Source organism: Macaca mulatta, chromosome 4 (assembly GCF_049350105.2).
Source record: "Macaca mulatta isolate MMU2019108-1 chromosome 4, T2T-MMU8v2.0, whole genome shotgun sequence".
NCBI lineage: Eukaryota > Metazoa > Chordata > Mammalia > Primates > Cercopithecidae > Macaca > Macaca mulatta.
Genome location: NC_133409.1, coordinates 42241894 through 42261805, shown reverse-complemented (window position 1 = coordinate 42261805; position 19912 = coordinate 42241894). Strand labels below are relative to the sequence as shown.

The 19912-nt window shown below is 40.5% G+C and overlaps 1 protein-coding gene across 2 annotated transcripts; it reads left to right on the top strand.

Moving 5' to 3' along the window:
• Positions 1 to 1046: 1046 nt before the first annotated feature.
• On the top strand, positions 1047 to 19178 carry IL22RA2 (interleukin 22 receptor subunit alpha 2). 2 transcript variants are annotated; one of them, XM_015137361.3, is made up of 5 exons: positions 1047 to 1172; positions 4373 to 4508; positions 7701 to 7879; positions 15192 to 15361; positions 17230 to 19178. In XM_015137361.3, exons 1-5 carry the CDS (start codon positions 1112 to 1114, stop codon positions 17377 to 17379), a joined length of 696 nt encoding a protein of 231 aa, XP_014992847.1. In that variant the 5' UTR covers positions 1047 to 1111; the 3' UTR covers positions 17380 to 19178. The 2 variants fall into 2 exon arrangements, with proteins under 2 accessions (XP_014992847.1, XP_028702987.1); XM_028847154.2 differs by lacking the exon at positions 15192 to 15361.
• Positions 19179 to 19912: the final 734 nt, after the last annotated feature.

The following is a 19912-nucleotide window of genomic DNA, read 5'->3' as shown; positions in this document are numbered from 1 at the left end:
GCAATGGCATGAGGGTCCACCATCTTGTCTTGCCACTGTCCAGGACACACATATGGCTCTGTTCATAAGTCCCTATTAAATGCTTCTTTCTGAGAAACTGGATATGTCAGCCTTTTTCTTTGGCCTCGCAGCTTCCTTGGACTTTAAGGGTAGGTTTGCACAGACTCGCTCACTATGGAACATGACTTTTTTGTTCTTTCATGTATAATTTTAGTACCTCTAAACACATGTAGTAAAAAAAAATGGTAAGAAGAATGATATAATGAATCATAGAGAACAGATGAGCTGGTTCAATCAGATTTGAAAGACAATGTGGAAAAGATCTAATGTAGCTCAAAAGGAGTGTCTTCCCCATTCATCTTTTAAAGGAATCATGCAGTTTGACGGGCTCAAAATCTTTTCCCAGCTCACTGGAGACTGCATGTGAAAATGGAAGAGGAATAGGCATTAGCTAAACGGAGCCCAGGACCACTATGGAGTGGAGAAGGCTGAGGAGTATGGCAGGGAGCCCTGTGGAGAGCTAGAGGCAGCAGGAGGGTATGGGGCATAGCAGGGAGATTAATTGGGGAGCTACCAAAACGGAAGGAAAAGAGTGAATCAACGAGAGACACCTCTTGCTTTGAACCACTACCAGTGGGCCCGATAGCTGCAACTGCCAAGCATATTACTCAAAATCACCCTGGCTGCCAAGTCCTAGTCTTTGGCAGCCTCTCCGCCTCCTGGGGCCAGATTCCCTTAAGGCCCCACAAGTCGTTTCATTCACTCACCTGCTTGCCACTTGCACAATCCCTGCACTGCCCTGCCCTTTGGGTCTGCCCATCCTCAGTGTTTTGCCTTTCCACAGCTAACAAAGCCCCAACAAAAAACGAGCTTCCCATTAAAAACAAGCTTCCACATAAAAGTGGCAGCAAATGCTTTTTGATTTTTATACTTTCATAACTTGCCTAAAATAAAATAATATAATGTCGTATCGAAATAAAACTGTAGTTGCTTCAAGGAACCATCTGCCTTAAACCCAGGAGTGATAGTCTGTCTGTGGATTTTAGTTTCCTCTTTGGTCCTGAGCTGGTTAAAGGGAACACTGGTTGCCTGAACAGTCACACTTGCAACCATGATGCCTAAACATTGCTTTCTAGGCTTCCTCATCAGTTTCTTCCTTACTGGTGTAGCAGGTAAGTGTTTTGTTTCTTTTTAATTGCTCATAGCTTTGTCATCTGAGTCCGATCAAGGATCTGTTAGAAATAGCACTGGTGCTTTTTTGGACTTTATAAAGACTGCAGCTTTTGATGTCACTAAATGACCAGAGCAGGCATGGGGTTAGTGTCTATCTGCAGCTTGAATAACCCCACATACACTTAATGAGTACCCACTAAAGAAAAGGCTCTCTAGAGGGTGCAGAGACTTCATACAGAACAAATGCACATCCATCTCTCTCTCTCTCTCTCTCCCTCCCTCCCTCCCTCCCTCCCTTCCTCTCTCTCTCCCTCTCTTTCTCTCTGGCTCTCATTCACCTTAGAATGTCTTTTACCTTGAAGGAACACTATATCCTGGTGGTTACCAGCACAGGCTCCTAAGCCAAACTGTCATAGTCTGGATTTCAGATCTGCCATTTACCATGTAGGAAAACTTGGGGACTTTACTTAACTGCCTCAATTTCCTCATTAGTTGAATGGGGATTCTAGGTCACTGTGAAGATTAAATAAGTTAATATATGCCAAATGCTTAGAGAAGTGCCTGGCACAGGATAGGGACCACAAACAGCAGGTGAGAATTTGTTTCTGGTATTTGTGGAAGACACTGCAGGAGTGTAGAGCATCTTATCACCACTGCATACTTCTGAGCAAGCCTGTAAGAATCCAAGTTTACAGATGGGTACCTCTCAGTGTAAGTGATTCAAGTAACTTGCCAGTTGTCTAGTGACTTATACATAAAAGCAATTCAAGCCTTAATCTTGCAGAAATGTTTGGATTTGAGAAGACTCTGGTCCTTGGTAACAGCAAGGACACATTTAGCAAAATATGGCAGGAATTCAAATGCTACCAAAATGTTCCTGGCTCTGCATCTTACCAAGCCTGTAACCTTGAGTATGAGATGCAACTTTTTAAAGCCTCATCTTCCTCATCTGTAGAATGCGATAATAAAAATATTTACCTTACTTGGTGACTGTGGGAATTAAGTAAGTTGTAAAGCTTTGAACATAGTGCCTAATATAAGTTAATGTTCATATATGTTCAATGTTTGATGAATGCCAGCCAGAAGGAGGAGGAGAGAAGAAGGAAAAAGATAAAGTATACCCTCAGCTTCTAATTGGTCTGTCTCTTTCATTAGCTCCTCTCTCCCATGGCTTTGCTCTTGGCTTTCTGTTGGAGGGAAAAGGCAGGCTCTACAGTCAGACTGGATACAAAATCAGCTTCACCATTTGCTGCCTGGCAAGCTCCTTCGGGTCTCCAAGGCTTCGTTTTTTCAGTCTGTAAGAAGAAGACCATAATGCACAGTACTTTCCTCATAGAAGAGCTGGGTAAATTAAATGAGTGAATGCAGATAAAAGTCCTTCAGTGCCTAGGCCAGTGTTGTTACTGTTGGTGGTGGTAGCACTGATGTTACAAAAATGAGAGAAGAAATCCATAGACAGAGAGATAAAGGGCATTAAGCCATCTATCTTCATGTTAGCAAATCAATTCTAGGCAGGCCTTCAGGAAATTGTGCCTATCATCTCCTGAAAACTCCTGGAATTTTTATGTTCTAAAGATGATTGATCAGGCAGTGATTTTTGTGAGCAAAATCAATTGTGGCTGTAGACTCTTTCCAAGAACACAACACCATTTGATGCACTGATGGTGGTCCAAACAATAAAAGCGAAAACAAATTAAAAAGCAAATAACAGTATTCACACTATTTGGTTGGTAAGAAGAAAGGCCTGAGGAAACAGTCTTGTTCATTTGAAAATAACAAATCTTGAAAGTTCAGAGCTGAGACCATGGGCTTGGGAATATTTTTTTAACCATCTCAATAATGTGATACAAATGAGCAAAGACTTGAAGGAGGTGGAGAAATGAACCATGTGAAATCCAGGGGAAGATAGACCAGGAAAAGGGAAGGGCCAGTGCAGAGGCCCTAAGGCAGAATCATCAGGGTCATGGTGGAGCAAGTGAAGGAGTCAACGCTGCAAACACAGGGGTCGGGGTGACAGAAGATGAGGTCAGGGAGAAAACAGAAGATATGCTCCCTGGCCGGGTGCAGTGGCTCACACCTGTAATCCCAGCACTTTGGGAGGCCGAGGCGGGCGGATCACTTGAGGTCAGCAGTTCAAGACCAGCCTGCCCATCATGGCGAAACCCCGTCTCTACTAAAAATACAAAAAAATTAGCCGGGCGTGGTAGTGGGCACCTGTAATCCCAGCTACTCGGGAGGCTGAGGCAGGAGAATCACTTGAATCTGGGGGGCAGAGGTTGCAGTGAGCTGAGATCGCGCCACTGCACTCCAGCCAGGGCGACGAGTGAAACTCTGTCTAAAAGAAAAAAAAAGATATGCTTCCTGACTCCTCCTCCTTCTGCCCAACTTCTTATCCCTTATAAGAAACCTTGAACCCTAAACAAAATTTTGCCAAAGTTCTCTTGCCTCCATGTGACTAAAGGCAAGTGAGGTTGTAGCACCTATGTTGCATGATTCGAGGAAGAAAGCACAAGTCATGCCAGTGCAAAATTATCCCATCCCCTGCCATGATTAGTCTCAGAAACACTGGCCCCCCAGCAGGGTCTTGGTCTGTTTTCCTCATTAGCATGGCCATTTCATCTGAGGGATTATGCCTGGATACTTGGAGCCAGGATGTAGGCAGGTAAATGCAGCCATTCAGGAGTGGGACAGCAAAGGCAGACCTACTTGGAAGCAGGACCCAGCGATTGAGCAAGAACCTGTGAAAGGAGGGACTGAGTTCTGGGCTGAGATCCTGGAGCCAGAATTGGTCCCTAGCAAATTTTGCTTGAGTAGTACCAATATAGTGGTTCCTAAGAAGATGGTTGTTGGTCTCAGTGTGGGTCCTTCATCTCAGTCATTATATTCCATTGCTATTTGGGGATAAAATAATAGCAATATTTTTTTACTACAATTTACTTCCCCTACAGCCTGGGAAATAGGGTGGGAAGATAGCATGTACATGTTTATGATCTGGAACTCATCATTCTGAGACTTTAGCGTGTATCAAAATCATTGCATTGAAGATTCAAAATGTTGATTTCTGGGCTCCACCTCTACTATCTGCACATAGAGCAACTACTTTAGGGAATCCTGATGCAGGTATTCCATTGAAAACTACTGCTGGGAACAACAGTGCTCCTAGCAACGTTCAATGTTCTTCCTTCTCTTATTATCTTAGGAACTCAGCCAGCACATGAGTCTCTGAAGCCTCAGAGGGTACAATTTCAGTCCCGAAATTTTCACAACATTTTGCAATGGCAGCCTGGGAGGGCACTTACTGGCAACAGCAGTGTCTATTTTGTGCAGTACAAAATGTAAGTAAATTGAGCCTCCTTCAGCTGACAGAGATGGCACTGGGATAACATGTTCTAGAATGCAATGGAGTGTTAGGATCTGAGCTTTTTCTCCATTTCAGAGGGGTTGAGAAGAAGCCAAGGTCAGGATAGCAGTGACTTGTCTCCCCTGAAGGCTGCCTGGGGACTCAAAATGCATGATGGTATGCAGTGCATTGGGCAGATACTTCAGCCCTAGACCTGCACCAAGACCTCACAGGCTCAGCCTTCACCTCCATAGTGGAGCCTGGCACATGGTGGATTCTCAATACAAGTTTGTCAAGCGAATGTTGGAAGCAACTTATTTAGCACATAACAAATACTCAGTGAATGAAACTATTGATAGTTGAAAAAGAAGTTGTGGCAAACATGGAGGTGATGTGTAAAATAAGTTTTTAATCTAAAAGTCACTTTCAGAGTGGATTTACTATTTAGAAAATTCTGTTCAAAAACTAATGAGTCTCGTAAGCATGAACACAAACTGGAACACGCTGCTGCATGTTCCTCTCGTGTGATACTCAGGCTACTCCTACTGGATCATTGCCAAAACTCAGATATAATCTACACCTTTCCTGGCTCAAGGCTTGGAAACAAACACTCCTGATTTGAAAATGTCAGGTTTTTCCACTCATATATTTTTGGGGGGCAAGGGGAGTTGAGGCTCAATCCTGTCTCCTGACAGTGAGACAGGAGATATTACAGTTTAACTTTCATGGTTTTTCACTAGAAATTCAGAAAATCAAATGCAGCTATGGCCAAAATAGCAATTTTTATCCCATAAATTCATCCATGTCTCTCCAGCATGGGGTAGGTCCTAGGTCAGATTTTCCCTCTAATTAATTTCAGAATGAATATCCCCAGAAGCATCTCCATCTTTAACCACTACTACTTCTCTCTACATATCTTATGTAACAATTGTAAAATTTGCAAATCTTTACAATGATCGTTTCTTCATTACAAAAGTAGATTTGTGCATAGCTGGAGATACTTTCAGCATGTAGGAAGTAAAGATTGGTACTATTTTTATACTTCTCCTTGAGCAGTATAAATAGGTCAAAAGTGAACCTATTTGTAGACCAAAGTACTAAGAAGATTAGAAACTGTTTTACCATGCATCTAATGAAGATTAAACTTCAGGACCTCATGCAAGGATTTTATATTTATAAATCTTTCCTTAAAGAGGACTCCCAAGCTGCTATGGTTTGAGTTTGTCTCCACCAAAATTCATGTTGAAATTTGATCCCTAGTGTGGTGATGTTGGAAGTGGGGCCTCCGAGGAGGTGTTTGGATCATGGGGATGGAGTGCTCATGAATGGCTTGGTACCATCATTGCTGCAGTTGAGTGAGTTCTCACTCTTGCCAGACTGAATTTGTCATGGAAATGTTTCTATCAGAGTGGTCGTTGTAAAGCCAGGATGCCCCTTGAGTTTGGTCTCTTCACGCGATCTGTTTTCCCCATGGACCTTCTCCAGCATGTTCTTATGCAACATGAAAAGCTCTCACCAGAAGCCAAGTGGATGCTGGCAGCACACTTCTTGTAACTTCCCAGGCTGCAGAACATGGGCTAAATAAACCTCTTTTCCTTATCAATTAGCTAGCCTCACGTGTTCTGTTATAGAAACACTAAATGGATTAAAAAGATTATATAAATTTCAGACCCCAGAATACCTGAATCCATTCCTGTCTCTAAGGGATTTTCAACAGCACAGGACAAATTTATAATTTTGCAAACTTTCACTTTGGTGTATCCAGTTCATGGACTATAGTACTGTTATATCCCTCACATTTAGAATGGGATAAACAATGAGATATTATGTTAAAAGAGAAGTCAGTCATTACAGCTAAGTTAAAGACTTATTATAAATAAATAATAATTTTAAAACATCAAAGTATACTCAATACATGTTGTGGTACTGCTTTAATTGTGATAGAATGAAATTGCTATCACCATGTAGATTACTGAGTACAGATACTGTCAACCTTCCTTATTATGTGTCTAGAAAGTTAGATTTCAAGTCTTTCAATAAATAATTTGGGAAACTTTTCTCCCCAGACTCCAATTCCTTCTCTGTTCCCCACCATCACTTTGTTGCATTGGTCTGATTTATGGCAGGTAAGGAAACAAAGCGTGAATCTTCCCTTTGACTATTACACCATCCTGTGGCCTCAGGCTGAGTCAACCTCTCTGCCTCTTGCCTCACTACCTTTTTTCATGGGTTTCACTCCCCCTCTCCCAACCTCTAATTACAGGGCTCCATATATAGTCCTCACTAAAACTTCCCGTCAATTTTCAATAAAGAGATTAATCATGTATGTTGGGTAAGCAGCACCTGAGATGAAAAGTGGTAGCAACTTCTCAGAAGCAGCCACATTACTCAATAGCGAGCTGATGAGAAGTGATGAAAAACCACAAACACTCAAAACCACAGAGCATTAAGGATGTGGAGAGTGAGTATTCAAAAATGGAAGTCAGTCCTCACACCTGAAAGAACATTATGCCAACTATTAAAAAATAAGTTAAAACCCTTATGTTAGTGATACAGAAAGTGTCAGGGATGTTTATCTTCCAGCAAGACAGCACTTCAGGTAATGCTGTGGCTTCTATGTGTCCCCCAAAAGCTCATGTGTTGGAAACTTGATCCTAATGCAGCAATGTTGAGAGGTGGGACTTTGGGGAGATGATTGGGTCATGAGGATTCTGCCCCCATGAATGGATTCATCCATTGATGGATTAACGAATTAAAGTGTTATTGAGGAAGTGGGCTAGTTATAAGAAAAGTTGGTCTGTTTTTTATATATATATGTAAAAGCCATGTCTCTTGAATGCCTATGACATCCTCTGCCACCTTAAATCTCTGCAGAGAGTCCCCACCAGCAAGAAGGCCCTCACCAGATGTGGCTCTTAGACATTAGACTTCCTAGCCTCCAAAACTGTAAGAAGTAAATTCCTTTTCTTTATAAATTACCCAGTCTCGGGTATTCAGTTACAGCAACAGAAAATGGACTTAGACAGTTAATAAGAAGGAATTTTTTTAAAGCTTCTGAAAAGTAGCCATAAGCTATCATGGTGATATTGATACTAGAATCAGGTATAAAGAATTATCAGTCTGAAAATATTGAAGACTCCTTGAGTGGAGAAAAGAAACTCAGATCTTTGCCTTTTCCCCGCTACAGATATGGACAGAGACAATGGAAAAATAAAGAAGACTGTTGGGGTACTCAAGAACTCTTTTGTGACCTTACCAGTGAAACCTCAGACATACAGGAGCCTTATTACGGGAGGGTGAGGGCGGCCTCGGCTGGGAGCTACTCAGACTGGAGCATGACGCCGCGGTTCACTCCCTGGTGGGAAAGTGAGTTCCATGGAGTTTCTTTGCCCTTGTTCTTCCTGCTTTTGGACAGCCCTCCCAGAGCACGGCTAGTGACCAGGCCTTGTGCTTTGCTGAAGGCTCTACATAGTTATCTCATTTGGTCTAATTATCAGAACAACTCTAGGAGATAGCTTTTATTATCCTAATTTTCTAGCCCAGAACATCAAGATGTAGAGGCTTTAGTCATTGGTCCAGTCTCATGACCTGTATTATACAAGTCAGGGTTCACATTTACTGCATCTGACTGAAGAGCCTGTGTGTGTGTGTGTGTGTGTGTGTGTGTGTGTGTGTGTGTGTGTGAGAGAGAGAGAGACAGGGTCTTGCTTTGTCACCCAGGCTGGAGTACAGTGGCACGATCTTGGGTCACTGCAACCTCTGCCTCCCGGGTTCAAGCGATTCTCCAACCTCAGTTTCCCAAGTAGCTAGGATTACAAGCGTGTGCCACTATCCCTGGCTAATTTTTGTATTTTTAGTAGAGACGAGGTTTCACCATGTTGGCCAAGCTGGTCTCAAACTCCTGACCTTAGGTGATCTGCCCCCCTTGGCCTCCCAAAGTGCTGGGATTATGGGTGTGACTCACCATGCCCAGCCCTCCAAAAAGTATTTTTAGACAGCAGAATTTGTCATAGTGCCCTAGTCCTTCCCCAAACATGAGGGTTAAGTTCATGAAAATAGAAGAATTTTCTGTTAAGGAAATTAGACTTTTAGTCTCACCTCCCCAAAAAGGCAGACCAAAAGTGCTTTCTCAGTATCCATCCTGAATGATATTTATTCCTCTTTTAGTTTAGTCACAATCATAGAATAATATAATCTAAGATATAGGTGATAAAATGAACCATTACCAACAGACATTGGCTAAAATAGTAGGGAAAAGAAAGAGAGAGAGAGAAGGGGTTTAATGTATAGATATAAAGATGTGCATAAATAGAACAAGAAAGAAAATAAAGATATTTACCACAGTCCTCATAATTGCAACTAATCATGAAGCTGTAGTTAATATTTATGACTTCTTCCCTCATTATAAACTCAACATTCATCTTCTTTTCAGCCAGCACTTCAGCTTTTTATCCATGAGGAGTTTCAGTCCTTTTGGTGTTTCCTATCTCAGCTTGACCTAACCTTACATTATTTTTTATTGCTGAATAGAGAAGGTCTAAGAGGCACACTTGAGGCTACCAAGAATTCTTCCACCTGACCCCAATGTATTTATTACTGTATTATGCCTTGAAAATCAGAATGAATCACCCCAGACAATATAAGAACCTCATTTTCTTTTTGTTAGCTAAATGGCACAAGGAGCTCCAAATGGTCAGGAGAGAGCCTCAACTTCCAATTTTTGGAAACCATTTTTGTTATAAACCAGAAGAATTCAAGGCCAAGCATATGGGAAACAAAAACATGTCATCATGTCATGAGTTGTTCTCTATGGATAACAGTCAGAGTTGCCCCTCTCACTTCCACTTCTTGTATCCTAGACCAGTGAATTCTGTCTATGGAAGAAATAGCACCATATATTGGCCCCAGGCTTAGTGAAGCATTTACCAATTGGAGCGTTTACCAATTCATATGCCAATTCACAAGACATCTCTCAAACTGAGTTTTCAATTATCCATTTCACCTTCCTATAAAGTCATGGATTTCTGAGTGACAAATATATGATATATATTTGTCCTGTGGGTCTTGAGACCTTACTTCACTCTTTTCACATTAACTTAAGTTCTTTGTCATAAGCAATATATTGTGGAGTACTATGCTCATGAATAAGGCATTGACTACATCTATGGGTGTATGTGTGGTCCCAGGAGTGATGAGGGGTCTGCTGATAAAAGCATTGAAGCAGTAAATAAAAATCTATAAACAGAATCTGTAACCAGAATCTATACCCAGCAGTAAAGAAAAACTATAACCAGTGTCTCTTGCCCCCTCCGTTTTGGAAGGGAACAAAAAAAAACCTACCTGCAACGAGATGGAAGATGAGAGCCCCTGGAATATAGCACTATACTAGGGGTTCAACATTGATCTTCCTTCCTGGAAAGGAAGATCACTCTGCAGTGATACTCTGAAGGTCAGACCAAATTTGGTAAGAGGAGATCCATATTGTTAAGTCTATATATATCCTCCATCATGTAACTATTTTGTTCAAGAGTCCATAGAGCAACTATAGGACACTGGGGAAATAGATTGTCACTGCATCCACTTAGATTTTTTAAAACAGCCTTATTGAGGTATAATTCACACAGCTTATACTTTAAGCATATAGCATACAGTTTAATGGTTTTTACTATATTCACAAATATGTACCACCATCATTCATGGTCAATTTTAGAACATTTTTATCACCTCAAAAAGCAACTCCATACCCTTTGGCTATCACCTTCCAGTCTTGCCATTCCCCTAGCCCGCAGCCCTGGCAACTATTAATCTTTCTGTCTCTATAGAGTTCCCTGTTCTGGATAGACTCATAACATACATGATTTTTTTTTGACCAGCTTCTTTCACTTAACATGTTTTCAAAGTTCATTCAGATTGTAGTATGTATCAGTACTTCATTCCTTTTTGTGGCCAAATAATAGTACATTATATGGATATACCACATATTATTTATCTGTTCCTCAGTTGATAGACATTTGGGTAGTTTCTACTTTTTGGCCATTATGAATAATGTTGCTATAAACAGTCATGTAAAAATTTTTGTGTGGGAGTTTTTTTGGTTTTTTTCTTGTTTGTTTTTTTGAAAGACAGGATCCTACTCTGTCACCTAGGCTGGAGTGCAGTGGCACAATCATAGCTCACTTTAGTCTTGAACCCCTGGACTCCAGCAATCCTTCTACCTCAGCCTCCCAAGTAGCAAGGACTATCAGGCATGTGCCACCACGCACAGCTGGGCATACATATTTCTCTTCGATATATACATAGGAGTGGAATTGCTGGGTCTCAAAGTAACTCTATGTTTAATCATTTGAGAAAATGCCAGACTGTTTTCAAAGCATCTGCACTATTTTACATTCCCATCAGCAATATATGAGAGCTTTGATTTTTCCACTTTTTTTTTTTTTTTTTTTTGAGACAGAGTCTTGCTCTGTCGCCCAGGCTGGAGTGCAGTGGCCGGATCTCAGCTCACTGCAAGCTCTGCCTCCCGGGTTTATGCCATTCTCCTGCCTCAGCCTCCCAAGCAGCTGGGACTACAGGCACCCACCACCTCGCCCGGCTAGTTTTTTGTATTTTTTAGTAGAGACGGGGTTTCACTGTGTTAGCCAGGATGGTCTCGATCTCCTGACCTCATGATCCGCCCGTCTCGGCCTCCCAAAGTGCTGGGATTACAGGCTTGAGCCACCACGCCCGGCCGATTTTTTCACATTTTTACCAATCTTTTTTGATTATAGCCATCCTAATGGATATAAAATGGTATCTCAAGTGGTTTTTATTTGCATTTACCTGCTAATTAATGATGTTGAGCTTCTTTTTTATGTGTATTGGCTATTTTGTACCTTCTCTGGAGAATTGTACATTGAGATCCTTTGCCCATTTAAAAAATTTAATCGTATCTTTTGATTTTTGAGTTGTAAGAGTTCTTTATATATTCTGCATACCAATGTCTTATCAGATATATGATTCTCAGCTAGCTCCTCCCATTTTGTGGGTTGTCTTTTTTACTTTCTTGACGGTATCACTTGATACCAAGTTTTAAACTTTGATGAAATCCAATTTATCTATTTCTTCTTTTGTTGCTTGTGCTTTTGGTGTCATATCTAAGAATCCTTTGCCAAATCCAAAATCATGCAGATTTACCCTATATTTTCTTCTAAGAGTTTTATAGTTTTATGTCTTACATTTAAGTCTGATTCATTTTGAGTTAATTTTTGTATATGGTGTGAGGTAAGGGTCCAATATTATTTTTTGACATATGACTATCCAGTTGTCCCAGCACCTTTTGTTGAAAATTATCCCCATTGAGTGTTCTTGGCACACTTGTTGAAAATCAATGGACCATAGAAGTGTGGTTTATTTCCAGACATTCAATTCTATTCTATTGATCTATACATTTATCATTGTGCCCATACCACACTATTTTGATTATTGTTGCTTTGTAGTAAGCTTTGAAATTGGGAAGGGTGAGCCCTCCTCTTTGTATGTCTTTTTCAAGATTGTTTTGACTATTATGGGTTCCTTACAATTCTCTAACCACCTAGATTTTTTAAGACTGCTTTTCAGTATGAGCCTTTTGCCTTGCATTCATATGGCCACAGAAATATTCACATTCTGTACCCTAGTACTTAGGGATCCATCCATACACCTCTTCTAACTGGTGCAAGGTCCAATTAGAACCAAATTAATTGGATCATGTCCAAAATGCTAGATGCATTTCCCCCCAACTCTCTAATTAGCAAGAAGGTGGAATAGAGTTGAGCAAACTAATTCATGGTAACTCTCACGTTGTTTCTTGGATACATTGAAACTCAAGGCCAATACACTCAACCAGCAATTGTCTAGTGAGGAAAAGGAGATTTCATGACTAAACTGATGAACAGCAGTGAAGGGAATTCACAGATCAGTTTGATTATTATATTCAAGCCTAGAAATAGGGTCACATTCAAATTAACTTATCAAACAAAACTTCCTTCAGTCTAAGCCATTAGGCCAGTCAGGTAAGAATAACCAAAGACATTGACTGACACAGCTTTAGCTCAATTCTATTTAAATTGGGATAGTATTGAGTTAAGAAGGGTTTGTGTGTTTTCTGTATAACCACTCTCCCTAAAAAAATCAGAAAAGAAAAGAAAAAAGCTTTAGACTGGGTCCTTTAAAAAGTCATTTGATTTCAGGCCTCTTAGTAGAAGAGTAAGAAACCCAGTCTATAGCTACTACTCTTGTTGATGCAATAGTGAGAGAATCACCCACTCAGCTGCTTCCTCGCCCCCAGCTTTGCACTCTCTTACCACAGCTCCTAAGAACTTCTGAAGGACATATTTCAAAAAACATGTTTCTAGGTCCTCAGGACAGCATGTTCCTGGCATCTGTGATATAGACTAATGAGCCAGCTGCATGCATTGGCTCCTCTGACACCTGTTTTTGAGCAGCAGGATATTATCTTAGATTAAGAAGTTATGATTTATGGTTTCTATCTAGAGACAAAGCAATATTTTAAAAACATTAAAAATAAAACAAAATAAACTTTCTTCAGTTAAAAGCAGCATTTAATACTTATATTTCAGTATTATTTGACCCTTGAATTGCTTGGATTAAAAATAGATGTGAAAGCCAGGTGCATTGGCTCCATGCCTGTAATCCCGGTGCTTTGGGAGGCCGAGGTGGGAGGATCACTTGAGGCAAAGAACAGAGCATTCCAAGCAAGGGAACAGCGTTTGCAAAGGCTCTCTGGCATAGCAAATGCAAGGGACTGAAAGACAAGCAGTATATTGAAGAAGAACATGCAGGAAGGGGTCTATAATGAGGTGGGACTGGAAAGGTAGGGCATGTACAATAATTTTTTAAAGAGTTGTGACTTCCTCCAGAAAAAAGTAATTTTACTCGAGAGCCATATGATCAGACTTGTGTATAGGAAAGGTCATTTTGACTATATTTGGGGGAACAGGTTGGATGCGGATAAGTGAAGTAGTAGGTTACTAATAATAGTCTACAGGAGACAGAATTTGGCTGATGAAAAGGACTAGAGAAAATTTATTCCTGGAGGGACATTTAGTAAGAAAAATTGGCAGGACCAGGTGATAGATTGAATATAATGGTGAAGAGAACACGCCAAAGACTACTTCTAATTTTCTTGCATGCATAATGGCTGAGATGTTTTTGATGGGGTTTGATGAAAAAGACCAGTTTGGTGGGATGCAAGGCAATAGAGATTATAAGTTTGGTTTTGAATACGTTAAGTTTAAGATGCTTTTGAGAGATCCAAGGGACAATCTCTTCAGATCCAAGACTCAAAGGTAAAGTCTATTAGAGACAAAAATCTGTGAGTCATTTCATGCATACAGTACAGTGGGCATTGATAGGATTGCCTAGGGAGAGAGTAGTGATAGGCAGTTTTGAGTAAGACCAGATATTGAGGGATTCTCACCCAAAGATGCCTGAGTAAGAAAAATCTTAAAAGGAGACTAAGAAGCAATAGCCAAAGAGGTAGGAGGAAATCTGTGGGCTGATACATTCATGAATAGTGTGGGAAGGTAATATTTCAAGGAGAGACCTGTTAACGAGTAAAGTGCTATGAGGTCAAATAATCTTGACTTGGTCTTGTAACACAATCACAATCCAGTGAATGGGTCAAGAAATCTAGCATCACCGATCATAAGCCAGGAGCCCTGAGATGTCCGCAGCTGACTCACTGATAGGCCAATGCCTGAAATATGTGCCTGACTACAAAAAGGACATGTGTATTTAAAGTTAACTATCACATTATTCCAATATAGTTGGAAAGTGATTTAAAAACTTATGGTTCCAAATTAAATAGCCTAGGAGTAGGAAACTCTCTTCTTCTAAAACACTTAGAAATTCTGGATAAAATAAAACACATTCTCCAAACTCCACAGAAAGGCAATAATGAAAATAAAGGGAATCCTCGGGGGGCCAAAACAAAGTACATGGAAATCAAAGGGGAACCAGAGGATCGACATAGTGACCCAGCTGCCCTGAGGGCGTTTGCTGGATGTGGTAACTAGACCCTGAGTGGTAACAGCCACTCCCAAGACAAAAGACAAGGTTTTAGGCCAGCACAAGGTAGGGAGTTATAACTAATACCCACACAAAAATCTTAGAACCTCCAAGGGCTACACTGTCAATAAAAAATCAGACTAGCCTAGGTGTGGTGGCATACACCTGTAATCTCAGCTACTCAGGAAGCTGAAGGAGAATCACTTGAGTACAGGAGTTGGAGACCAGCCTGGGCAACATAATGAGATCCTGTCTCAGGAAAAACCCAAAAGCAACCAACCAAACAAACAAACAAAAGGCGGACTAAGAAAGCCCTTCCAATAAACAGAGGAAAGTAATTTGTATGTTTCCGTCTTTACTCTGCTAAGAATCTAACACCCCCTAAATTTATAAAGGTTTGAGATTCAAATACACGTGCAATTTTCTTTTTTCTTTTTGTTTTTGTTTTTTGACATGGGTCTCACTATGCCGCACAAGCTGTAGTGCAGTGGCATGACCATAGCTCACTGCAACCTCAGCCTCCGTGGGCTCAGGTGATCCTCCCACCAAGCTGATTTGTCATTATACATAATGTGTCTGTATATAATACATTCATTTGATGATTTCTCAAAGTTTTACTTTTTTTCTCCAGCAAAAATAGATCCTCCAGTCATGAACATAACCCAAGTCAATGGATCTTTGTTGGTAATTCTCCATGCTCCAAATTTACCACAAAGATACCAAAAGGAAAAAAATATATCTATAGAAGATTACTATGAACTAGTATACCGAGTTTTTATAATTAACAATTCACTAGAAAAGGTAAGTTCAGATGAATAGATATATTTAGTGTTTTCTCTTTTGTTTATTTAACCAGTATTTTGGTCATATGAGATGTCCTCTTCTGCTACTCTGCCTCCTTTTATTTTTCCTTATCTTTAATTCCTTCTTACTCTCAACCAGTATTGATCCACCGTTGGTGCTGGCATCACCATCAGAATGTGTGTGTGCCCTTTCCATCCTTTGGTTTGTCTCCACAGTTTTCCCTGCATATCTAAAGATTGGTATTAACAGTATTTAATTCCATGTGACTGCCACAAATAATCATTTTTATGGGCTTCGCATACTTTATTTATTTATTTATTTTATTTATTTTTAGACCAGGTCTCACTCTGTCACCCATGCTGGAGTACAGTGGTGATCATAGCTCACTGTAGCCTCTAACGTATGGGCTTAAGTGATCCTCCTGCTTCAGCCTCCTGAGGAGCTGGGACTACAAGCATGCACCATCACATCCAGCTTTTTTTTTTTTTTCTTGTAGAGGCGAGATCTCACTATGTTGCCCAGGCTGGCATGAGCCACTATGCCCAGCCTCACACCTTATTTTAAAATAGCTTTTGAATCACATGATTATTTTTGTGCCAGTTTTGCTTTTTTTTTTTTTTTTTTTTTTTTTTTTTTGACACAGGGTCTGTCTGACTCTGTCATCCAGGCTGGAGTGTAGCAATGCAATCACAGCTCACAGCAGCCTCAACATCCTGGGCTCAAATGATCCTCCCACCTCAGCCTCCCAAGTAGCTGGGACTACAGGTACATGCCACCATACCCAGCTATTGTTTTTTGTACTTTTAGTAGGGACAGGCTCTAGCCATGTTGCCTGGGCTGGTCTTAAATTACTGGGCTCAACTGATCCGCCTGCCTTGGCCTCTCAAACTGGTGGCATTACAAACATGAGCCAACATGCCCGGCCTTGCTGTGGTATTCTAATCTACCATCGGTGCTTCTGTCTGGACTTGGTGGATAATTGAATTTGTTCCTTTTTTGGTGTCATCTAAGATTAGGGGTTTTTGTTGTAAGGAGCAGAAACCACAGTCCAACTTGTTTAGAAACAAAGGAGGGAAGGATTATTAGGAGATAGGCAAGCAATCTCAGGGACAGAGGCAGGACTTAGAGTGCCGGCAGGCTTAGTGGTGACTGGGAAGGGAAACAGAAGTCAGTTCTAAGGGATCCTGCTCTGTCTCTTGGACTTTCTGTCTCTCTGTGGCCACAGTTGCATACCTGTAGTTATCTCTGCTCATCTCGCTGCACACCATTCTCGCTGCATACTTTAAATTCTTAAAAAGAAAGCCAAGTCGGGTGGCTCATGCCTGTAATCCCAGCACTTTGGGAGGCTGAGGCAGGCAGATCATTCGAGGTCAGGAGTTCAAGACCTGCCTGGCCAACATGGTGAAACTCCGTCTCTACTGAAAGTACAAAAATTAGCCTGGCGTGGTGGTGTGCATCTGCAATCCCACCTACTTGGTAGGCTGAGGCACGAGAATCCCTTGAACCTGAGAGGCAGAGGTTGCTGTGAGCCGAGATAGTGCCACTGTACTCCAGGCTAGGCGATGGAGTGAAACTGTGTCTCATACAACAAACAAAATTCTTAAAAAGAAGACTCGGACCACAGGGTCAACCAGCCAGCAGCCCTCAAGGAGAAGTCAAGTTGCACCTACACAGCTACTTGCCTTGTCCCTTTACCTTTACCTAGGCTATGGCCTAGGACTCTAGGAAAGAAGGGTGTGTCTGGGAAGAAACCCCACAACCCATCTACCGCTGTGACCATGTACAACTTGTTAATTTAAACAAAAATACAGCTGTGACTTAATGACAGCCATTTACCAACTGATTATTTTCTCTCTTGTGTATAGGAGCAAAAGGTTTATGAAGGGGCTCACAGAGTTGTTGAAATTGAAGCTCTACCACCACATTCCAGCTACTGTGTAGTGGCTGAAATATATCAGCCCATGTTAGACAGAAGAAGTCAGAGAAGTGAAGAGAGATGTGTGGAAATGCCATGACTTGTGGAATTTGGCACTCAGCCATGTGGAAATTCTGAAGCTCCCTGAGAATGGGATGACTCGTGTTTGAAGGATCTTATTTAAAGTTGTTTTTGTATTTTCTTAAAGCAATATTCACTGTTATACCTTGGGGACTTCTTTGTTTACCCATTCTTTCATCCTTTATATTTCATTTGTAAACTATATTTGAACGACATTCCCCCAAAAAATTGAAATGTAAAGACGAGGCAGAGAATAAAGGGTTCTATGAAATTTGGAACTTTATCTCTGAATGTAACATCCCTAATAACAACCTTCATTCTAAGACAGCAAAATAAAAATTTAACAACCAATGAATAGTATTTAAGAAAATGTTGAAATAAGTTTTTTAAAATAGCGTTACAGACTGAAGCAGTCCTGAAGCAATAGGTTTTCACTCTCTTATTGAGCCAATTAAATTGACATTGCTATGACAATTTAAAATTTCTATATAGATGAATATTTTTCATGCATTTCTGTTTTATATGAATATATTTTTATGTATTTATTATTATTAAATATTTCTACTTAATGAATCGAAATTTTGTTTTAAATTCTACTTTAGGTAAATAAGAACAGGTGTTGGGGGAAAAAACTTATGATTTCTAGATTGATATCTGAATTAAAACTATCAACAACAAGGAAGTCTACTCTATACAACTGTCCCTCATTTAAAAGATGCATTAAGGTTTTCTTTTCTATGTTTGTTTTTGTTTTGTTTAGTTTTTAATCCTGTCTTAGAATAATTTATCTTTATCCTCAAAATTAAATGTAATTTTTTTAGTGACAAAGAAGAAAAGAGACCTCATTACTCAACCTTTCTGGCCAAGTATGTCTTGCTTGTGGCACCTTCCTCATCTCTATACAGGAGGATCCCATGAATGATGGTTTATTGGGAACTGCTGCAGTCCATGCAGAGAACTCAGCTTGAAGCTGGAAGCACACAGTGGGTAGTAGGAGAAGGACTGGTGTTGGTGGGTGCCTACAGAGATTATAGAGCTAAACAAAGCCCTCCAAACTGGCCCCTCCTGCCCACTGCCTCTCCTGAGTAGAAATCTGGTGACCTAAGGCTCAGTGTGGTCAACAGAAAGTTGCCTTCTTCACTTCAGGCTAAGTCTTTATTATGTTTAAGGTTGTCTTTCTAGTGAGGAGATACGTATCAAAGAACATTTGTACAATTCCCCATGAAAATTGCTCCAAAGTATGATTAACAATATAGTCAGTGCTTCTGGTTATATACAAGTACTCAGTGATAAATGGATTTAAAAATATTCAGAAATGTATTGGGGGCTGGAGGAGAATAAGAGGCAGAGCAAGAGCTAGAGAATTGGTTTCCTTGCTTCCCTGTATGCTCAGAAAACATTGATTTGAGCATAGATGCAGAGACTGAAAAAAAAATTTACTTTGATCTCTGTTTTTGAATTATTATTTATATCTTGCTTACTAACTTTTTTGCATTTTGTCCTCTTGTGGGGAGGGCAATGAATTAAGAGTAATGGGGTGGGTGGGGAGTAAGTAAAATTTCAAACAGCATTTTAGTGAATGCAATTCAGTAGTCCTGAAGCCTGATTTAATAAAACAAAATTCATTTATGGTTGTTTCATGAAAGTTATTAGATAGCATCAAATTTTGTTTGTATGTTGTTTGCCTTGCTCTGGTTTTGCTTTTGTGCTTAGGCAAGTGCAAAATACTCTGTGAAAATCATAATTGTCATCTTCTTCATTGTGTTAGGGATATATTGTCACACGATTTCAATAAATCCTTTAATTTTTTGCTTTGCATTTTAGAATATTTGTTATTTGAGCTTTTAAAAGAAGAATACAATGTTTACGTCTGCCAGATGAAATTCTAGTTTAACATCTTAGGCCCACACGAAGTTCCAACTAGGAAGGAGCAAACAGTGTTGAGCCCGACTGAGCTTGCCATGTGATCAAATGCAATCACAAATTACAGCTGCTCAGGCCAAAAGCGTTGAGGTTATCTTTGTCTCCCCACTTTTTTTCACATCATATATATTCAATGCACCAATAAATTCTATTGATCTACCTCCAAAATACAACACTTCTCAGAACTACCTATTCCAGGCCACCATCCAGAAATCTCTGGATGGTCACTATGGCTACCTCACTGGTGTCCCCATTTTGCTTGTCTCCCTCCAGTTTTGTCTTAACAGGGCAGCCGGCATGAGCCTTGGAACATAAATCAGATCATGTCACTTTCCTGCTCTAAAACCACCAATGGCTTCCCATCTCATAAGGGTAAAAACCAAAGTCTTCATAATGGCCTCCAAGGCACTGTATGACCTGTTTCCTTTCCTCATAATCTCCCCGTCCTCACTCTCTAATTCTCACCTTGCTCACTCTGCTCCAGCACACAGACCTCTTGTTTGCCCTCAAATACCAATGCCCTAGGCTTCTGGGTTTTTGCACCTGCTATTTGCTGGAAGGCTGTATCCCCAGGTTTCCATAGATTCACTTCCTCACCTCTGTCAGATCTTTGCTGGAAGACTGCCTTA